General features: G+C 35.9%; 1 protein-coding gene across 1 annotated transcript in view; it reads right to left on the bottom strand.

The window, feature by feature from the left end:
• PPFIA2 (PTPRF interacting protein alpha 2) overlaps positions 1-15,984 on the bottom strand; it is a 296,559-nt gene that overhangs the window by 123,245 nt on the left and 157,330 nt on the right. The window contains exon 3 of the mRNA XM_083859151.1: positions 15,913-15,975. Coding sequence (XP_083715277.1) covers positions 15,913-15,975 — 63 coding nt within the window. The remainder of the gene's footprint in view (positions 1-15,912; positions 15,976-15,984) is intronic.

Here is a 15,984-nt window from a genome sequence, read left to right as displayed (position 1 = left end):
GACATTTGTCTCCCTCTCTGCTTTCTCAGCATTGACTCTGGGTAAATTTTATCCATGATCACACATTTAGTTATTATTAATAGGTCAACAAGTCCCCTGTTCTGAACCCAACCCAACCTTCCTTCTACAGTAAAATCACACTTTTTACCCTTTCAGAATTTATAACAAATAATTCGCATTAAATAATTTAATGTGTTAAATTTATATAATTTTTTTTCCTCTGAACTTTGCTGTTTTCCAGTTTGCATTTTTTTATTGATTTACTCAGAGTAAGACTACAGAAAAAAAGGAGGATGAAGAAAGTGCAAACATGCTTAACTCTATTATTGAATAATGTCCAAACTTCAGAATATTAATCATACCAGATTCTAGCAAAAAAACCCCACCCAAACCAGCAATCTTTCATTTTGTCCATACTATTGCAATAAAATTTAACAACTTCAGTGGTGAAAACAAGATAATTAGTCACAGATGTTCTTCATCAGGAAATATGATGAATTGGTAATTACTGACATAGATTTTGTCCTGAGGAAAAATATACAATGTAGTTACAGATGCCAAGAAAACCAAATTAAGGAATGGTGTATTCTGTATTAGAAATTGCATAAGCAACAAAGATCTTATTAACCTCTGTACCTTTACTGGAAATAAAGGAATAATAAAACATCTTAAAATTGTGTCAACATTCAGACACTGGCGTCTATTTTTTTTTTTTTTTAAGACTACAGGGTAGCCGATATAAAACACTTTGAGGTTTTTCAATTCACTTTCTGCTCTCTCCTTCCCTCCTTCCTATTTCTATCTGTCTCACTCACATTTACTGTTTAATAAAATCCGTATTATTGACATCAGAACATCTTGTTTGCACTTCAATTTGAGCAGATGTATCTCTTAACCAGATCATAACAAAGCAGTAGTTCAACACATAAGAAAAAATGCTGCTAATCAAGAGCTCTGTAGGACTCCAGTGATTGTGTCCAATAAATACGACATTTACACCAAAATACAGCTTTGTGAGCAGTACATTCTTTGGCTGCCCATTGGACAGGCAGGTGGTCCAGAGGCAGATCCTGTTCAGAGCCCAGGCAATCCATGGATTGTTGTCCATCTCTTGTTCTTTAGTCCTTCAGGCACCTACAGTGCCTGTGCAAGGCAGGAGAACAGCATGACTTCCAGAACAGTACTCCAAAATTGGGACGTAGTCCATGGCTTCTAAGAAGTGGTGAGTTATCTGCTCTGATGACAAATGCATGCACATCCATGAGGTCTGTTGTGTGATTTGCCAGACCTACCCACGAGGTGTATGATCACCTCACATAAACAATTCACAATATATGAACTACAAGTAAGTTTTGTTCATTTTTCATATAATTTACATGACTCCACCTAACTAACACTATACACTAACTCCACTCCACTAACACTATCCATGTTTCTCCATAAAAAGGAAAAATCAGAAACCAACAAACACAGAGATTTATTTATTTTTTTAAAGTTCTATTTAAAGTAATTACTACAAGACTGTGTCAGGGGAAGGTTTTGCTACCTAATCTTCACACACACACTTCAGAAACAGTCAGGCTTGTTTGAAGTGTGACTGTCACTTTGAAAACTAAATTGTATTTGCTGATCCAGGTCTAGTGCTCTAAACAGAAATTGCGCTTCAAACAACTCTACTTGCCTTTGAGGTGCTGCAGAGCTCCTATTTCTGTTTGAAGTCCACTATCCTATCACACTGCTACCAATTCAGCATTACATCTGCCCCCTTTTATTACATTGTGTCTACTGATAAATAAACACACATGCTAATGCTCAGGACAGAGTATATGTGACATACTGAGCTCTTCTGCTCAGGAAAGCTCTGTTTAGGATTACAGCTACCACCACAAGATATGATGGAGTCATATGAAGGGGATAGAAAATAAAAATTATCTTTCTAAAGTAGTATTTTAGAGAAATTAATGCACAGTCACAAATTCACACATTTAGACTATTAAATACTCTCACCAGATATGTTTATATCTCATAAAAAGCTAGACTTAGACTGTAACAGTCACATAAATCCTGCAGAAAATGATGCCTCACTAGTTCTCCATTCTCTAGGGAATGTATATGGTTTCCCATTGGTAAAAAAAAACAGTGGGACTTAGTTAAGTGTAGTGAAGAAAACTGCTAATTACAGCAATCATGCTATACTTGACAAACATTGATTTAGAGACATAATCATCTCAGTCTGAAGCCCTAAAATCTGTGTCATCACAAAAAGATAGTTGTCTAGAATATATTTAGTATACAGCCAAAATATGTGGGATATATCTGTTTCAGGCAGACACCTAGCTTAATACTTGTGCATTTATATTGTTTGACAAGGGCTGTGACAAGGAGAAATGAAAGAACCCCAGGAATAAGAAACAAAGTAGTCTCTGGAGAAGGCTGCAGAGAGTCTTGGGGTCTACATCCTGGCTGCCCATAAAACACTGTCTCAGCTGTAGCCATGCACCTACAACTCAGTCCAGCTTCAGCTCTCTCACATGTACCACAGCTATCTCTCAGTTTGTCTCTAAACTGTCTGTGGGTAATCTGGCAGGAAAAATCCCTCCCTGGGTGCTAAACCAGTTTGGAAAGATAATGAATGCTTCAATAAACTTGGGCAGAGCACCCTGTAGTGTCTCGACCTGCTTGATGAACTGGAAATCTGACTTGGTGTGCCAAAAGGCTTGCTGCCTGCACTATATTTAGCATGTAACCATCATATTACTAAAAGTCCTAAAGATATTTATGCAGGTAGTCATTTATTTTAGCACTACTGGCATGCAATAAAATCAGTTCACGTTACAGAACTAAAGATAAACCCTTGCAGCACCTCTTTTCCTTCTCATATTTTTTGAATCAATCGTTTTTCAATATTCTGTAAAGCTGTGTCTTGTCTAAAATTTCCATTTCCAGCCTTTATTATTAAAAATCTTATTAGTAATGTTATGAGAAAGAAATTTTTATTCAAAGTGAAATACATATGTCTTATGCCCTAAGAAAGCAATGTAGTCTATGTACTTAAATTCTTTAAATTTTGGAGCTATTTTTCAGCTGCATTCAGTAGCCAAAAAAAAAAAAAAAAAAACCCTAAAATAATTAAAATGCAGTGACAGCATTTCAGTGTTCATTACCCCCATAGACCTTTATGAAAAAAACCCCAACCCCTTCCTCTCCCCAAACTCCAAACAAACCAAACCCTAAAGCATTGCAATCATATCAAAACACTTTCTCAGCTCAAAAAACCCCACTTTCTGAGAATGAGAGCTGAATGAGGAAATTTTGCGAAAACAGAGGGCATAAAAAAGCTATCCATTTCTGCATTTTATACATACAGACAAGCAAGCCCATAACTGTAGAAATAAAATACTTGAAAATATCCTTGCCCTCTGATCGTGTTGAGCTTTGCATAAAGTTTTATTTTCTCTTTTGCCTCAGGGTGCTATTCAACTTGATTTTCATTTTTTCTACAGATTATGTGAAGATTTGAAAAAATTTGTCTGTTATTGCATAGCTTATGCAAAACTGTATGAACATATGTACATGCAGTGTTCACTAGATCTTCAGATAACGTTATGCCTCAGAACTTACACATATCCTAATTTTTAAATAAAAAACAATAGTTAATTAAATTTCTTTTAAATTATTCTCTGAAGACCTCTTCTGTAATAACTGATTAGTATTTCATTGATATCTTTATAAAACATTTAAAAACAGATCTTTGTTTTGGTTATCAGAGAACTAATGAGGTAATGGACAGAATCATTCATATGACTGATGCCTTCTTCACCCTTTGTGCAGTATCATAATTTTGTTTCACCTGTTGATGAAATTTCCATATTAGGAGGTCTGTATTCCAGAAGACTTGACCAAACCCATGAATTTTAGAAACTTCATCTTTATTATCTGAGTGCAGGTAACTGGACTGGTTAAGGAAAAAGGGAGAAATGCATATTCGAATTGCTTAATATGTTTTAGTTCTTCCAAGAATATTTGGTGTAATTTGCAATATTGCCAATTCTGTGGGATCCATCAATGACCCTCTACCATGAAATGAAGCTCAGAGAAGACAGACAAGGATGATAAACCCCTGAAGCTTAAAAAAGAATTCTGGAAGTAGCCACAGCTATCATATTGGAATTTGCCTTAACACCAAGGGCTTGGCCAGTGGGTCACCATTATTGCAGATAAATGGCTGTGTCAGTTGAGGGTCAACTAGTTGTGTAAATGGACTTCCCTAAAATAACAGAAAGCCTTCTTTTCCTGAGCCAGACAGATCTGCATGCGAGAGCTGTATATACGTGGCTCAACCCAACAATTATAAATACAGAGCAAATAGCAAAAGCAACTTCGAAGAGAGCAACAGTTTTAAGCTGGCTTCATGTATGCATTCCCTTCCAGCAACCAGAAATGCCAAGTGTAATGACTTTAGGTGTCTTTTTCAAAAGTCAATCAGGCTTACAAGTCCACTAGTGAACTTATTTTGAAGGAAAAAGAACTGAACTATCAAAACTTGATACAGAAATCGGTACGTTCATGTAGTTTTAAAATATTTAAAAAACCCAAATGTATCATCTCATGCCTTGCAAAGTTTTGCCATCAGCACTACAATACTTGGAAACAATTTCTCATTGAGGTCAAATATACTAAGCATTGTCTTGGCTGATCCAAGTGAAAATAATAAAACTTTCCCTTCAGTTCTTATGCTATAACAGTTCATGTAAAGAAAATAATTATTTTGTATTAAATAATTTTTATAAATTTGCACTTGAAACCCTACCTCCAGGCCTGTGTGAAAGCACAGAAAGAAATGTTTTCTTTCCAAAGGAAGTTACAAATTAAGTATAAAAAAAAGAAGTAGTAAATTAAGAGGGACAAGGCAGAGCCAACATGACAACATGACAGATAATTGGCCTCAACTACATAATGCATAATCAATTTTCCTGATAAATCACCTGGAATGGGAAAAGACAGACATCACAGCCACCTGGGCTGACAAACAAACAGCAATCCCTGTGGAGAGCCACATGATACACTTTCATACAGTAGCATCTAGAGTTTGCTGGGTCTGTATTCTGTGATGTGTGTACTCTCCTTCAGTGCTTTTGATTGCTGCCTCCCTTACAGAATTTTGGCCCACCAAAGGCCATGCTTATTTTTATGTCAAAATAACATTGTGACTATAAACACAGGAAATGCATTCCTCCTTTTTCTGGGTAACAGTAAGGTTTTCTTTCCAGCAAAATGAAGCAGCTCTGAAAAGTGCGCTGAACTGCAAGCAGGAAAGCAAGCAAACAAAATAATGGTAGAGATATGAAAAGTAACTGAATCTGATATGAATCTGGAAATAAAACTAAAATATGCAAACAGTAACAGTCTATAATTCCCAAGTTTTAGCAGGAGTTGTCCATACAAGTGGCAGAATTAAAAAAAAAAATACTCTGCAGATGCCTGTTGTATCATCTGGTTGATATTTAAGACTGAAGATGCCCTGGCTCCCTCACTGTGCAAGGAATTCCCAAGTTCCCAAGGACCATAACATTGCCCCTTACCTTGCCTTCCCTGTCCTGATCTTGGACAAATGTTTCTGCTTAGGTCAAATAATTCATTTATACAATCAGAACACTCCATCTGCTCTGTTTACAGCCAGAGAGTGCATGGTAACACAAGCTGTGACAGGGATAGTATAGAGAAGATCTCACCCTCAGTTTCCTCTCCAGAGTGAAGAATGAAAGCACAGTTTGCTAGAGGTCAGTTATTCATACATTTTTAATTTTCCATAAAACTCTGTATAAACCTTTTCTGTTCCTCAAACATACTAATAAATGAGTAACCACAAAAATATCATCATTTTTGTCATGTGGGAATAGAATATTTCAAGGCAAAGCCACAAAAAGGAGAGAATCACATGCCTTCACAGATACCTTTGGAGTATTTTGGACTAGCTAAGAAATACAAATACAGTTCACACATCCACAATTACTAAAAAGGAATTATGCCACAAGATAGTTCCTGAAAACCTGTCTCCCTACCACTTAAGGCATATTTTCTTTGCAGAAGTAACTAAACCTATCGAATGATAAAACCACCCATAGGAGTATGTCACCTGGACAGCTGATCTTCCAGCTGGAGTTAAATGAGATCTTCAAACTCTGCCACTGTAACAGCTTAGTCTTGTCCTCAAAGGCATGTCAGAACAGGAAAATTAACAGGGATGCTTCGCTACTTTTGGGCAGGAGGTCATGAGACCAGACTGACAGACTATGTCACAGAGATCTCATCCTATAAATCTCAATTCAGAAATATTAAGCAGATTCTAATCTCAGTCCCAATTTTACCCTTCATCTGCTTTTACCGGTTTAATTTGGATTTGGGTTCTGAGTTAAAACAGATGTAAATGTGTGAGAAAAGAAAAATGAGGAAAGATTACCAGGTGACTGCACAGATTCATGACAGATTTTTGAGCTACAGCTCATGTAATTTATGACAAACTCTTGTTCTTTTAAACAGCCAGGCAAGTAATCACATATTGATTAGCTGGATCTAATAGCAAAAAATACATATTGAAAAGCTGCATCTTCTCAAATATAGTTATTAATCAAAATTGATTCCTTTTCAAGATAAAAACTGATGTTTACCTAATACTTTAAAATAAATTGAGTTGAAGTAGTTCTGTATCTATCTTCATCTGCTCTAACAGAAATATCAAAGACAAGGTTTATGGAACAAATCAAAATGCATTATGAAATTGGAGGATAATATTTTAAGAAGAAAACTATTTCAAAGGTTACAGTTCCTAATAAAGCTTCAGTAATGATATTTTCTAGACAAAAAGGTCAAAAATCCTCTGAAACTGAATAGAAATGTAAAATTCCTTTTGTAGGACTGCAAGAAGAATTAGAGCAGTGTAAGCTTAAGCTAATAACATTTTATTAATTTTCTGATTATTTTGCTCTATCAAAATAATGGTTCAAAGAGACTCAGGGCCGAATTTTCACCTTATGAAAATGTGAAAAATATATCAAAATAAAATATATCAAAATAAAATCAGTGCTAAATTCCTTACACAATTCGTGGAGTCCCTTCAGCCACTCAATGTACTACCCAGGGTGTGGCCTTGGCAAGACAGACCGCAGCTGCCCCTCCTGCCCGAGGGGACACTGCCAATGTGCTCTGTACACAATGCTTTGGTCGGGTCTGCCTCCCTCAATGGCCTTGGCCTTGTGGTTCCTTCCCCTGGGTGTGTCTCCACTGGCTCCAGGTCAATGCCCTCACCTGCCCTTTGCCCTGACCCCAGACTCTCTGCTTAAGGGGAGACGGGGATGGGGTTCTCTCTCTTGGCCTTGGCTCTCTTCGCCTTCCTCTCCCTCCCCGGCTCGGGGTGTGGGGGGGAAATAAAATGGACCCTCGTGTTTAACAAAACAGAGACTTGTTTTGTCTGTGTCCCTGCCGGGGCTGTGCCTCCCTGGACATGATGATCCCTGTTCCCACACGATGCAACAATAAGTCACCAGAAAAATTAGACCATTTTACAGCTACTTCTCTCACTTTTGAAACCCAGTAAGACTTTCTGGCATTGTGCATAAGCTATTTTTTATTTCTTTGATAATTTTGCAAAGTGGAAACAGTTCTGCTTCTATGCTTATAATCTTGCACATTTTTGTTTCCCTTCCCCCTCTCCCTAGCAGGGATCATGCCCTTCAAGGGAGGCACAGAATGATCTCATGACAAGAAGATATGAGAGAAAACCAGCCCCCCAGTACATGCTCTGCATCTAAATCTAAGTTGGCATCCATACTTTGAACTATCTGAACTGATCCAGTTCTTCAAAACTGACCTATCTGTTCCCTAAGTGCAGTATTAGCTGAATCCATAAACCATAGCAAAATTAAAAAACAGGTTTTGATCCTCATCTGGAGAGTGTGGTCATGGGGAGGACAGAAGACATGAAATAAGGCTATTTCTTCAAAGATATTTTTCAAATTAGTATTTTAAAATAGAGACACTAATTGTTTTCTCTAAAATTTCTTATGATTTCGCATGATCCAGTTTTCAGAATATGATACTAATTATATTAATATATTATAGTAATATTAACAGAATTTTATTAATACTAATTCAAAACCAGAAATTTAGACAGAGGCAGACTAATCCTGCAAAGTTTTTAAAGTTAAGTTTTAAAAGTTTTAAAGTTTTAAAGTTAAAGTTTTTAAAACTTTAAATCTGAAAAGGATTATTTTTCCATTTGAATAAAATCTGCAATATGTACAATTGCAAAAATAATAAAGCCAAGAAGTAGCTGAATATGCATCAAAATGAAGAAGTCATGGTAGTAAAATTTATGCATTATGTGTCTCACGAATAATTTATTCATATAGAAAAGTATATATTTAAAAGAAAGTTTAGCAGACCACAGGATGCCTTGCTGGAAGTATCTTCACTAGGTTTCTTTCTGCTCATTTGTCCCAAAACATGTTTGTTTTTTTTCCTACTGTTTCACTATTAAATAATTACCTTATTTCAAATCATCTGCCTCTTCACATTTTTCTCTCACCCTATAATTATGCCTTTTCCTACATAAAATACAAGACAGGGAGTAGTGAAATAAGAAGCCAGTTGATGCTAATAATTTGATTTTTTTGGTGTCTAAAATGTGTAATGTGAAGGACAGATCTACCTATAAAAATATTTTACATAATAAATACAATAATTAGATATAAGAAAGATCAGACAAAAATAAATTACAGATGATAAACATTCCTGAAGTTTTTTTTTTTCTGGTTTTGGTTGGTTTGGTGGTTTTTTTTGTGTTTGTTTCTTTTTTTTTTTTTTTTTTTTTTTTTTTTTTTTTTTTTTTTTTTTTTTTGGGGGGGGGGCTTGTTTTATTTACTTTGATTAAAAGGCATCTATGATTTAATCAGAAAAGAAGATAGTTGCAAAATTCACTGTATCACTATCTAGGTAACTTTTAGTAGGCTTACTACATATGAATGAAATAACAATGGTGCAATTCAAAGGTCAGGGGAAATTCAAAATCTACAGAAGGATCATATTCATATTTCTGTTTTTTTGCAAACATAAACTACTTTGTAGTTTACAGTAGCATGAGAATATAAATGTACCATTGGAAGAACAGTTTCTCTTAATTTCTTTTAATGGGTTGTCATTAATGCTCAAAGAAAATAAGTATGTTTTATTTTAAATATACTGTCTAGAGTTCTCATGGTATAGATTTTTTCCCAGGCATTTCCTTTGGGAAAATGAAATCAAGTTTAATCCTTGTGTTAATATTACATTTCATCATTATTGTATAAAGCATTTGTGCATTTTCAAGCCAGTCACTACCTTGAGGCACCAAGGAAATTCAGGACACAATCTTTAGTGCAAGCTTTTTCCCCTGGTCTGTCACTTGCAATATCAGTGTGCTTTCCAATTACTTCTAACTCCAGTCTGCTGTAAGCATGAAACAAGTGCTTAAGTAATACTGACCTTTGAAATAATTCCTTTTCTTTCTCAGGGCATGTTTGTTTATCCTTCTAAAAGACAACTATTAGCAATTTAATAAACCAGAACTATTCACTGGGGAAACAATTACAATAAAATTTCTTTCACCACTCAAAATGTAATATATTGCTGTATATAATTACAGTAAAAAGGCTATATTACAAGAGTGTAAGAGTGTTATTTAAGTGCCAGTACCTGGATTACTGTTGTCTAGAAGCTGAGCTCTTACCAAGTTGAGTGGCTGAACTAGCAGTTAGGGCCTTTCTCTTAAAATATTTAATTAAGTGCAATATACAGCTTGATGCAACATTGATTATTTCACTGACTTGGAGCTAATCCATAAGTCTAAGGAGTTCACAAGTATATTTGGTAATACAACCTCTATAAATTCCCAAAGAATCACTTTCTCATCAGCATGTTAGATATGCCTGATATACAGCATCAAATCTGGGCTGGACAGATAATTAGAAGTAGAAATGTCCAGACCACATGACAAGTGCCACCTGTTGTACCATCATTCATAATTTCATCTGCTGGAACTCGAGATACTTTAGGAGGGGGCACCTCTCTCCCACTTCAGGCCTCTCTGAGATATCTTTCCAACAAAACTTCACATTTCCATGGAAAGATCAGTTTTCAGTTTGGAGAACTGTGCCATTGAAACTTCCTTCTCCACTCTCACTTCTCCTCCATCTCAGATCATGTTTCCCTTGCACAGGCACCAGCCCCTGTTCCTACTGGTGTCTCTGATCCCCCACCTGCTTCCACACTCCATGCTTAATGAATCTTAATTATTTTCCCCCTTCCAGTCCATGGCTGCCCTTTTCAATTTAATTGCTTATTCAGGAACTTTTCCCCTAGGAGAACTTCCTCCTCTGCCTCCCCTTGGTTCCAGCAACAGGACCACAGCAGCAAGAAAGGTTTCTAGGCAAAACCTGTACATCATAAACATTGCATGTTTTTAAACACAGAAATAATCTGAATCTGAGCTGATTTATTTTTCCCACGTCTTGGGATGGATGGCATTCTTTTATTCTTTCAAAGGAATTTGCCAACTGTCTTTTGCCAAATGAATTATTGCCCTGCCATTAACAGCTGATAGCTCTTCTGGATACCTCTTCTGTGAGACAAAAGGAAAGTATCTAGGACCATCATTGTTAGCTAGAAAATTATTTCCTGTATGTTAGATCTCTGCCATGAAAATATTTTGCCCCACCTGTTTTCTGGTGATAGGGCTAAGATTTTTCTCAGTAATAATAGAAAGGAAAAATGTTACCAAACCAATGAAAACCTGCTCTTCTCCCCAAAGCATAGTTCTTTCCATATCTAGATCTTCCTTCTGTGGCAGTAGGGAGTTACAGCCTATAGCTGTAGGCTCCCTGCATAAACTGTGCCTCAGAAGAAGGGAAGGAAACAAAGCAAACAACAAAAAAGAAAACCAGTGGTGAGTTCTAGAAAAAAACATAAGATGAAAAAATAAAAAGAAAAAGGTGTGGAATAACTTAGATATCATCTGAGAATTGTTTCTTGCTAATCTTTGCAAATGCTGCTACAATTCTGAATTCCTGATTTCTATTTTGCAATTTTTACTCTCTCAAATCAATGCATTGGGCCTGTGTCAGGCCAAATGCCATGGGAAAGTGTTGGAATGCTTGCAAAGCTATGCCAGGACACGGATGCTGTGTATGTTAAGAGCATTACCAGGAATGTGCTGCGACATACTTGAGGATGAGGACACCCCACTGTTGCCAAGGCTTACACTTGCCAGTGATACATCTCCCCGGTTGCAAAGCATTGCTGCTATCTCTTTCTACCCCCTGATTTAACACACTTGGCACAGGTGGCCCAGCAGCAGATCTACCAGTTCATTGCCTGCCATGAGATCTGAAGCAGAGGGAGAAATGCTGGGCTGCACAGTGAGATTTGCTGGCCCTGTGGCAGGGAAGTGAGAGGTGAGGGCCAAAGATTAGTGTCATGCTGAAAATACACAGCTGCACAGTGACTGCCACTGAGAAGAAATTTAAATTGCTTTTCTTTTTGCAAGGTTATTTGTGAATGAAGTGACTCCTGAAGACTTTAAGCTATGGAGTTTATGAAAAGCTTGAGAAAAGAAACCTCACTGCAATTCTTTTCCTTCCATGGAAATAAGTGGAACATCTACGTGTGAAGAGGGTCTGAGGCTTGAAACCATCAGGTGATCACATAAAATGGGTTTCTAGCTTCAAGTGGTAGGTCACTGTTTGGTAAATCCCTGATTCCTATGAAGGTAGAAAATGAGCTGAAGTAGCTGAGCTGAAAGCTCAGGGTGCTTTCATAACAATCTGAGAAAGGTTGGGGGCCTGTAATTATGTTTTGGCTTCTGACTTTTTTCTTCCTGTCAAGTAGCAGTTCTGGAGTACTTTTATCTCTTGATCTCAGAAATGTTCTCAACATTGAAAAAAATTATCTCTGCTTCAGAATAAAGGCATTTGGCTTCAATTTAAGGAAAAGACATACTGTGCTTATTCAAATGAAGAAACTTCAGAAAAAAACCCAGGATTTAATCTTTGATTAAAAAAACCCTGAAAGTACAGTTTCGTTTTCATAAAGGAGGAAAATAAATAGGCTGATATTTTAATGCATCTGTATATTACCAAAGGCTTCACCCTCTGCAGCCTCCTTACAGTGACCCTCTCAAAAAACCTTTTGAGATGGTGTAAAGAACTCAGATTGCTGACGGATGAAAACCAGCAACTTTATAAGATGCTGCATAACTGCTGAATTTGCCAAAATATAAACAGATTTCTGTTTTTCTACAAAGCTCCTGTATAAATTGCCTATAGATATGCTCTACATCTTGGCTAAAACAATAAAATAATAATAGAAAACGTTGATGCTAAAAATTTAAGCACATTAAGTTCTGTCATTAGTAAAAGCATCTATCCAATAAACCAGTCTGAATCGCATATGCTGGAATTCAAAAGACCTGAGTACTTGAACTCTGAAACTTCTGATTAGCTCAAAGAATTTCTGAAGGTATGTACCTGTTTTGACAAAACAAGTGTGGCTTTCCATGAAAGAGGAGTGTTACAGCTGATGGTTCAAGAACAAAATACATTGTGTTTGCACTTGATTAAAATTAAAATAGTTTTCTTTTCAACTACATGCAGTGAAGAATGTTTTCATTTGCTATATAGCTCAATTTTGATTTACAAAAACACAGATTCAAGTTCTGTTTTGAATGAAGAAACACAGCATGCCTAATATCTGCCACCACTTTCTTTTCTATTTTGCTGTTTACATTTTCACTGTGGACCTTAAAGAGCTGTAAAGAAAAGAAGTGCTGCAATTTTGCAGAAGCTCAGGGTCAGGCAGCCACAGCAACTGGATCTGCATACAAAGTGCCCTGTCTTTGTCTGTGCACTGCTTCCTGTCATAGTGTAATGGCATTGAGATATTGCAGTACAATAGACTGTCCTGACTACATCCATCAATAATGTTCATCCAGCCATTTTATAATGAATGTGCACTTAAGGCTTATAGCTTCCCATATTTTTATAAGCAATGGTGCTTACGAAGTATACGAGTGGTTGTTTAAAGACCAATCTCTTCAAAAAGATAGATAGATAGATAGATAGATAGATAGATAGATAGATATAGACAGAATCACTAGAGTCATGATTTGGAATATCTTGCATGAAAGACAGCAAACCTAGCAGTTAATATCCTACTAAAAAATACAGAGGAGAATAATAATCTGCAAAGCATTTTATTACTATATATAATACCCATTTCTTCCCTCAGCTTCTGCTGCACGAACAGTTGATAATAATGAAGAATAGAAAACAGTTTTTGTGGGAATAAAGGCAAACTGAAGCCTATAATTATGAAGGTGAGAAGTTCACAGAGCAACAGCATACAGATTAGAACTTTTAAAATGTGGGAACCTGTCCACAAACCTGTCTACCTTGAAAACCACCCCATAATATCTGAATTCTCAATTTTGAATATATAGCAGTTTCTTCCTGAGCTTCAGCTTTACTGCAAGCCTTGCAGTGTGTTTTCATTAAGCAAAATGACATATAAACACCCTTTATATCTAAAAACCTGCTTACATTTGTTATTAAAAACATTAAGAAATTTTACTCAGGCTGAAGATAGCCTTTTAAAATATTTTAGCATATTTGTCTCATGAACAAGCTATTGCGTGTGTTTTAGCATTTCAAACACTGCTTCTAGGTGAGTAGTTCTAGAAATATATTTTGGATCATTAAGAGCCAGAAAAGCCAAACAAAATGCATTGTGCCTTTTTAAGTAAGTAACTGAAGTTTATAATTAATTACAATTTATTATTAATGCCATGTAATTAAAATTTTGAACCAGTGCCATATATACTGATAGAAAATTTTATGGTTTTGAAGCTATCCTCTGTAGTTATTCCTTTTACAATAGGCAGAAATATGAAGTTGTGCAATTCACCGTAATTACAAGAACACTTCAGAATAATTTAGCCCATTCATTGAAAATTTACCATGCATTCAAACAATTTCAACTGCAGATTTGACAGTCTTAATGCCCACCGTTAAAAGTATGGTTCACACAGGTAATTGAGGGGTTGGCATTGAATGGAATAAAAGAAATTATTTACTTAATTTTTTACTTGTAAAGTAGAACTGACTTGCCTTCCTGTCCTCCCTTCAAGGTGCTGGATGAAAGGCTGAGGACAGATTTCCACTTTTTGCTCTTGCTCAAGTGCATTTGAATTACATGCAGATGTTGATAGAGATTATATTCTATCTCTGAACAGGATTCTTTTATAACTAACAGAAATTTTGGTCATTATTAATTATAAATTCAAAAATTATAGAATAACAAAATGTTTGGGGTTGGAAAGGACCTTAGAGATCATCTAGTTCCAACCCCTTGCCACAGACACGGTACTTCCACTAGACCAGGCTGCTCAAAGAAAACTAAAAAATCACAAATTATTTTGAAGTAATAGCATGGAGTTCTATAACTAAATTGGAAATAGTACATTTTTCCATGCTCATCATTTCTGCCACGTTATTATCTTTCTATATTACTAGCTATTGTCTGTCTATATTACTAGCTTCCGTTACAAATGGTACAATTTGTAAACTGGAATGCTAAAATTGCACTGGAGAAGTTAAAGTCATGTTGAAAATCCAAAAGAGATTGGATATTAATCATAGAGTGTGTCTTGAGGAAGGGTTTTTCCTTTGCACAGAAGCAAGTCTGAAAATGAAATCAAACAGTACAAATCATAGCCAAGAATTTATAATATCAATCTATTCCAGAAATGTATGCAGAAATCCACAATGATTCAGATGGTCAGATGCAGTATCTTCCAAGAATGCAGTGTAAAGAATTTCTCTGTGTTCCCTTAAGAGCAGAAACTTTCCAGAAAAAAGACTGGTTTGAAATTATTTTCCCAGATAGGGAGGACAAATTCACTTCTTACCAATATTAAATCACAGCATTTTCTCTTTTAGAGATTAGTTATTTTAACTGGATTGTGCTTATTCTTTGATTATTTGCTATACCTTCAAAGAACTTAAGGGGATGGAAGTGTTTATTCAGAATTCCATCTGCCAGTTCCCCTATAAATATGATAATCTTTGGTTGAAAAATAAATTAGTAAACTCATTACATGAGAAAAAATAGCTTCTAGAAAATTCAGAGCCACATTCTTTTCTCGAGAGTACATCCCAATTTTCAGTAATGTTTCCCCATTAATGTGTAAGAGATCAATTTTGGCCCAATGATTCTTCCATTATCTAGATAGTTTTGGTCTAAAAAGACAAATGATTTATTATACTACAAGTGAATAATTTCCTTCTCTTCTTAACCAGATATATCACTAATTCTATCTTTCATATGCAATAACAATTCCTCCCTCCTTCTATTTTAAGTCATGGTATACATTTGCCTAAGCAAGAAAAATGAAATTACCTTCCTTCCACATTTATTATTACACATCTTCATATCAAAATGCAATTTAGGACAAGGTTAAGTAGAGTAAATATAGCCTCTCATTGCTTTCCTCATTTTGTCTATCGCTGTTCTACTGATTTCAACTGACAGGAGCATTGAGCTGGCTGGGAAGCAAGGTAAATACAGAAGGAACTGTGAGTATATTATCATCATCATCATCATCTTTATTTAGCTGCACCATCAAACAGTCTAGAAAGAAATTAAAGCAATTTGGGTGTTTTGATAGGCTGAGACCTCACTTGTAGTACAATATTCATTGACACTGAAATACATAATGTGAAGTAACCTCAAGATGTACAAGCTTCTGTGGGCAACAAAATATCATATTCACATAAGGAGGCTTCACATTTAATTATGCAAAAAACCAAGATATTTGGAACATACATTAGGGCAGGATATGGTCCTTTGAATGTTATTCTCAATGCTCGTACCAGCAGCAACCGTCATCTGCAAAAG

This window comes from Zosterops lateralis (genome assembly GCF_965231275.1).
Source record: "Zosterops lateralis genome assembly, chromosome: 4".
Taxonomy (NCBI): Eukaryota; Metazoa; Chordata; class Aves; order Passeriformes; family Zosteropidae; genus Zosterops; species Zosterops lateralis.
The sequence above is the reverse complement of the archived record's forward strand: the minus strand, read 5'-3'. Positions and strand labels throughout refer to the sequence as shown.